Source organism: Drosophila arizonae, chromosome 5 (assembly GCF_054131065.1).
Source record: "Drosophila arizonae isolate 15081-1271.41 chromosome 5, UAZ_ARI_1.0, whole genome shotgun sequence".
NCBI lineage: Eukaryota > Metazoa > Arthropoda > Insecta > Diptera > Drosophilidae > Drosophila > Drosophila arizonae.
Genome location: NC_142925.1, coordinates 22,974,659 through 22,981,681, shown reverse-complemented (window position 1 = coordinate 22,981,681; position 7,023 = coordinate 22,974,659). Strand labels below are relative to the sequence as shown.

At 41.7% G+C, this 7,023-nt stretch overlaps 2 protein-coding genes across 3 annotated transcripts; one reads left to right on the top strand and one right to left on the bottom strand.

The window, feature by feature from the left end:
• Positions 1 to 2,325: 2,325 nt before the first annotated feature.
• Positions 2,326 to 3,834, bottom strand: Arp53D (Actin-related protein 53D). The gene is made up of 2 exons (XM_089470249.1): positions 3,692 to 3,834; positions 2,326 to 3,612 (listed from the first exon to the last, which is right to left on the bottom strand). The coding sequence occupies exons 1-2, from the start codon at positions 3,777 to 3,779 to the stop codon at positions 2,468 to 2,470; spliced, it is 1,233 nt and encodes a 410-aa protein (XP_089326375.1). The 5' UTR covers positions 3,780 to 3,834; the 3' UTR covers positions 2,326 to 2,467.
• A 1,795-nt stretch (positions 3,835 to 5,629) lies between these two features.
• Positions 5,630 to 6,954, top strand: Sod2 (superoxide dismutase 2). 2 transcript variants are annotated; one of them, XM_089472333.1, is made up of 5 exons: positions 5,630 to 5,733; positions 5,794 to 5,822; positions 5,884 to 5,949; positions 6,007 to 6,060; positions 6,213 to 6,954. In XM_089472333.1, the coding sequence occupies exons 4-5, from the start codon at positions 6,026 to 6,028 to the stop codon at positions 6,829 to 6,831; spliced, it is 654 nt and encodes a 217-aa protein (XP_089328459.1). In that variant the 5' UTR covers positions 5,630 to 5,733; positions 5,794 to 5,822; positions 5,884 to 5,949; positions 6,007 to 6,025; the 3' UTR covers positions 6,832 to 6,954. The 2 variants fall into 2 exon arrangements, with proteins under 2 accessions (XP_089328459.1, XP_089328458.1); XM_089472332.1 differs by having other exon boundaries at positions 5,633 to 5,733; positions 5,884 to 6,060.
• The last annotated feature ends 69 nt before the right edge of the window (positions 6,955 to 7,023 follow it).

The following is a 7,023-nucleotide window of genomic DNA, read 5'->3' as shown; positions in this document are numbered from 1 at the left end:
AGCAAATGCAAATCTAGATCTAGATCTCTGCACAAAGTGGCTTGAACTTCGATCGCCGACTTTCAATCCAAGCGAAACTGTTGACAGAACTCAAAGAACTGCTGCTGTAAGCAAGCCAGAACCTTAGCACATGTTATAATTGCATATAATCATGCTTTGCTATTTTTCAAAGTGGGATGCCAACAAATGATTTCTGATGCTACCTTGCCGCTCGCTTTGAGCAGGGCCAAGTGTAGCGCCCGCTGGCAAAGTGAAGTGTTCAATTTGTGCGCAACCTTGGCGCGGGCGAGTGACACAAGCACAACAGTCACCGACAACAAAACACAGCAGGCAACAGCAACAACAACACGGCACGTAGCACCCTTTGACAGCTGTCAGTTAGATTTAGGCCACAGTTGGTTGGCCAAATGAAATGTGGCCCAAATATGGAGCAAAAGCGCTTAAAGTTTGCCAGTTTATTCAACTTTACACTTCAAATCGAGAATTGCGTTTAGAAGGGCTAATGCCGATGCTAATGCTAATGCTAATGCTGATGCTGATGCGGTTTCTGCAGCTGCAAAGATGTGCGCCACGTGCGATGCTGCGAACTGTCAAGCTCTTCTGCGCAGATCCGCATTCAAAAAGTGGTTGTTGTTGTTGTTGTTGTTGTAATTGTTGGCGCTGCAACTGTCATTGTTGTTGTACTGTTGTTGTTATGAATCTTTGAAGTGCACAAACAAAAGCGCCTCAAGTGCAGCTGACGACAGCAGCAGCGACAGTAAGAAGTAGGAGAGCTTCTATAGGGTATGATCGACTATATGGGCACTTGGCAATGAGTGAAATCTTCTTTGAGCTCCTAACGCTTCCATATAAACGAGAGCACTTAACAATTAGTTCAACTGCATGTTTAATGAACTTTTAAATTTATTGAACCGATAAAGCTTTAATCGATTACTCTATATTCACCAAGTCATTGTTTCAAAAGTGGATTTTTTCCTACTAATTTAAACTAAATAGATTACATTTTGAATTGAATTTGGAACTTACATAGTTGCTGAATAAAATAGGGGAAAAATTATCGGCTTTGATTCTTGTATTTCCCCAATATATACGCAAGTATCTATCTATCTATATATATGTATATCTATATATCTATTCATGTAGCTGACTGCAGTTGATAATATTTATAATGGAGAAAATATACAAGTAGTTGTAGCTCTTAAAGTCTGTGAATTCTGCTTTAAAAACGAAGATTTACCATTTTATTGGCAACAAATTTAAAAGCTTAAGAAAATAAGTAAACCTATCGCTGATGAATCCTTTTAAGGAAGATTTTCATAGTAACAAAAGTCTCACTAAGAACCCGTGCAAGACGACTTCCACATGTATATAAAACCAATATACCCGTTTCACTCCCTTTCAATGGGCATATTTCAATATTAGATGCTGCAGTCGCGGATTGTGTGGATGTTGAAGGTAAATGCGTTGTCTCAAGATTCGCATTCGCATTCGCATTTCAGTTTGTCGCCCGCTGCACGTGTGCCCAAAAAAAAGGAAGTTAAGGTTGCAACAACCACAACAACAACCACAACAACAACAGAGACAACTGTGTTGTAATGTGGCAAGCGCCTCATTTGTATGCGTCACTGGCTTAATAAATTCCCAATTAATTAGAATCAAAATCTTCATCGTTATATAATGCTAATGAAGCGCCGCACAATGGAGCAGAATTTGTGGAATTATCAATATATGGATATACACTAAATAAATATACCCCAATTTGGTGACTGTGACTCAAAACGTTTCTGGGCTCAAAGAGAGAGGAAATATTGAGGTTAGCTTCGCTTATTCAATATAAATAAATATTTATACCGTTAACTATATCCATTCGCAATAAAGTTTATTTATTTATTTGATGTTCCCAATTATTTATACTATTTATTTATTTAGTATATTGTAAATATTTATACTCTTAATGCTTGTTAATCTCTCTATGCACTACCCCTATATCATTTAAAATATCGGAATGACTAGATTCAATGCATGTAAAATATTATACCCGAATCAAAGAGAGAAAAGTATAAGCCTAAATCGAAATGATATTGCATTTTTTTCAAATTTTGGTAGCCTAGTTTTACTGGTGAAAATTCTTCAGGTAGACACAAAATTTTATGGGCTAAAGACAACAAAGAGGCAATTTGATCCTGTTGGTGAATTTGATCTATTAAAGCAGGTTGCTAGTAGCGTATTGTTCTCTAATAAATGTCAAGTTGCCATCCCATGTATCCAACTAAATTTAGAATGGATTTCCTATAAATCAGTTTGTCAAGGACTACTGCAGCAGTCTTCGTCTTCGGCATTTTTATTAGATTTGATAACACGTATAAAATATAGAAATATAATTTAACTAAGTCTGTTCTGTTCTCTCTTATCTTCTGTCTTCTGTCTTTTGTTTGCTCTTCGCTGCTTTCATGGGTTCCCGATAAAATTAGAAACACTTGCGGTGTATGATGCTGGGTCCCATATCATCGTATTCGGACGAATCAATCCACATATTTTGAAAGCTGGAGAGCGAGGCCAAAACGGAGCCGCCCGACCAGACGGCAAAGCAACGTTCCGGATTGGCGGTAATTTTGATGCGCATCGTTGAGGGGGCCATGACTGCAATATCCTCCTGCAGACGCACCTCGATGTTGCGGAACATGGTCGTGCCGCCCGATAGTACAATGTTCGCATACATATCCCGTCGCAGATCCATGTCGCATTTCTGTATCGAATTGTAGACCGCCTCGTGCAGGCCGGGCACCTCCAGGCCCAGCATGTTCGGCTGGAACAGTGCCTCCGGGCAGCGGAAGCGCTCGCTGCCAATGTTGATGGTTGTGCCATCGGGCAGCTCGTAGAACTCATCGAAATCCGACTTATTCTGAGCGCACTGAATCAGCTCCTCGTCGAAATTGCTGGCCACATAGCAGAGCTTCTCCTTGATCTCTCGAACGATTTCGCGCTCTGCACTGGTGCTCATTGTGTGCCCGCGCTCCATCAGCAGCTTGCCCAGGTAGTCGGTCAGGTCTCGTCCGGCCAGATCGAGGCGCATGCAGGCATGGGGTAGGGCGTAGCCTTCGTAGATGGGCACCGTGTGGGTGACTCCGTCACCAGAGTCCACGACTATGCCAATGGTGCGTCCCGTGGCATACAGAGACAACACCGCCTGGATGGCCACATAGAGAGCGGGCACACGGAAAGTCTCAAACATAATTTCGGTCATCTTTTCGCGATTCTTTTTTGGATTCAGCGGCGGTTCGGTCAGCAGCACCGGATGCCCATCCGAGTCGACGCGCAGCTGTTCGAAGGTGTGCTTCCAGATCTTCTCCATGTCTGCCCAATTGGTTACGACGCCGTGCTCGATGGGGTACTTGAGTGTGAGTATGCCACGCTTTCGCACGGCATCGTCTCCGATGATGCAATCATCGATAGCTGAATCGACGATGACGTTCATATGACGGGGTCGTCCCACAATCGATGGGAAGACGACACGGGGGGCGGATTCGTTGGAGAAGCCCGCCTTGCATATACCAGAGCCATTGTCGATGACGATAGCAGATGAGAGGTCATCCGATTGCATATTGGGACTGCCTGCAGATGCGATCAAATGATTTAAAGATTTAAAGACGCAAGTCCTGAAAGAAGAGAAGACCAGTGCCGAAAAACTTACGATGTTTTAAAGATTTGAACAGAATTTGTTGTGCCCGTTCATCAGAAATATCGATTTCAATTTTCGTAGGCATACAAAACTCAGACATATTTTCCTGTGTGTGCCTTCGCACGAGTTTCCCTTGTGTATGGCATATGAATTTCAAATTAAACCGCTCCAAATATTACTACATTGTGCAGCACTGCAAACGGAATCACTGCTTCAATAGCATTCTGCACTGACCAGAGAACACATAGACTAGACATGTAGAACAAATTTTTCTACAGCAGAAAATGTTAAGTTGGTCGACCACTTTACTTCGTATTTGCTCGGCTCGGTCGCTGGAGGTTCGAGCAGTGAAAATATTGGACGACAAAAACAGTGCGCTGTGAGCGCTCAGACGAAATGGTCGTGATTATGTATGAAGCACATCTATGTGCCATTTGTCCTACTCTCTCTCTCTCAGTTCCTCTCTCTCGCTCTCTATGGTCGCTGAAATCATCACTCTCAGCGGCGCACAAAAATTGAAATTTTTGTTCGCGACGATCCGAGCTTTTTCCTTTTGAACGAAGGGTATACCTAAATCATAAAAGCGTTTGTAAGGCTCATGCAAACAAAATGTAGCGTTTCGATGGATATTCGTGGGAAGGGTATGAAAGCGTTGATACGCATAAAGAATATGATTTCGCGACGGGCAAGCACACACACACTTGCAGTCTCTGGAAACATGTGTGAGCATTTGTGGCCTGCGTGCGTAACTCTTGCTGCCTGAGCAAATTGTAATGCCCAAAATTTACCGTTGATTGGCCTTTGAGGGAGCACATACATTTGCATACATATGTGTATGTATGTATGAGATGGGATAATAATTGTCTGGCGATTCAGTAGTTTGTCAATTTTGTATTGTTTGAATTGTAGAGTGACTGCCAAATGAGCCTTTATGACTTAATCAGTAATTTTGGCAGTAAAGATCATTGTGCCACTGGTTGGTTGGTGTTACGGATATCCACTTCACGCAAATGTATATGTACATTACGAAATTACTGATTAAGTCATAAAGGCTCATGCGTATTTCATTTCAAGTTTTTATAGTCCACTAGCCAATATATTGTAAAGCATTTAATAAACATATAAGTGTACCCTGATAAAATTTTTTCGGTTGAAATTTGAATAAAATATTTAATTATAATTATATATATGTATATATATATGATTAGATAAATTAGTATATAAATGTACAATTCAAACAATACAAAATTGACAAACTACTGAATCGCCAGACAATTATTATCCCATCTCATACATACATACACATATGTATGCAAATGTATGTGCTCCCTCAAAGGCCAATCAACGGTAAATTTTGGGCATTACAATTTGCTCAGGCAGCAAGAGTTACGCACGCAGGCCACAAATGCTCACACATGTTTCCAGAGACTGCAAGTGTGTGTGTGCTTGCCCGTCGCGAAATCATATTCTTTATGCGTATCAACGCTTTCATACCCTTCCCACGAATATCCATCGAAACGCTACATTTTGTTTGCATGAGCCTTACAAACGCTTTTATGATTTAGGTATACCCTTCGTTCAAAAGGAAAAAGCTCGGATCGTCGCGAACAAAAATTTCAATTTTTGTGCGCCGCTGAGAGTGATGATTTCAGCGACCATAGAGAGCGAGAGAGAGGAACTGAGAGAGAGAGAGTAGGACAAATGGCACATAGATGTGCTTCATACATAATCACGACCATTTCGTCTGAGCGCTCACAGCGCACTGTTTTTGTCGTCCAATATTTTCACTGCTCGAACCTCCAGCGACCGAGCCGAGCAAATACGAAGTAAAGTGGTCGACCAACTTAACATTTTCTGCTGTAGAAAAATTTGTTCTACATGTCTAGTCTATGTGTTCTCTGGTCAGTGCATTCTGTTAACCGTTGCTGAATACTTTGAACAGACTCAATTGCGGTATTTTGTATTTTTGGTATGTTCTATGTTAATATTTTGTATGTTTTCAGTGCTTGTTATCACACCCCCAGTTGCGGTAAGAAAATTAAGTTTAATTAGCGGTGAGTACTTCATATTCCCATTATGTGATTAAAGTTTACAATATTGGTCTGTATTTCCAGTGGTTTCAGTGCATTTCAACTGCATCGCGGTAAGTAAATTGAGATCTATTCGTGAGCATGCACAGCAGAAACAGCTATGGTATTTTTTAGGAGTTTTTCTGTTGAGTTTTTGTCTGTATTTCGAGTGTGTGCCGCACACTGTCACACTTCATCCCGGTAAGCAAATTAAATAAGGGGTTTATATATAGAAAATTTGTAAAATATATTCCCTAGTTGATATAACAAATCAATCATGTTTCTGGCACGCAACTTCACCAAGGCAGCACGGTAAGTGTTTACAAATCGATTTACTAATTAAGCCGGCGTTGACGCCAAAATGCGATTACATAAATTTTATAGCAACAACAACGAATAACAATGGCGACCTATACAGTTAAAACATATAATATATACGTATATATTTCTAATTATTATCACAGATCTGTCAGCTCTCGAGGCAAACATACGCTGCCAAAGCTGCCTTATGATTATGCCGCACTGGAGCCAATTATTTGCCGTGAGATCATGGAGCTGCATCATCAGAAACATCATCAGACCTATGTGAATAATCTAAATGCTGCCGAGGAACAGCTGGAGGATGCCAAGAGCAAGAGCGACACCACGAAGATTATTCAATTGGCTCCTGCTCTTCGCTTCAATGGCGGTGGCCACATCAATCACACGATCTTCTGGCAGAACCTTTCGCCCGGCAAAACGTCGCCCAGCGACGATCTGAAGAAAGCCATCGAATCGCAATGGAAGAGCTTCGATGAGTTCAAGAAGGAGCTCAGCGCGTTGACCGTTGCTGTGCAGGGCTCTGGCTGGGGCTGGCTGGGCTACAACAAGAAGACGGGAAAGCTGCAGCTGGCTGCGTTGCCCAATCAGGATCCGTTGGAGGCCTCTACTGGATTAATACCTCTGTTCGGCATCGATGTATGGGAGCATGCATATTACTTGCAGTACAAAAATGTGCGTCCCTCGTATGTGGAGGCCATTTGGGATATTGCAAACTGGGAAGACATCTCTTGCCGTTACCAGGAGGCGAAGAAACTATCCTAGATAGAATTATTCATGTCTATATGTTAAATGTATTCAAATGAAAGTCATAGGCTTTCTTGAATGTAGTCAAATCTGTCGGCTAATAAATTGATAACCAACGCCGAAGTCAAATCAAAACAGAAATCGATAGACTTGTATCACCCTGTATCAGCTGTTGTGCGTAGTCGCTTGCCAACACTGAAATGACAATTT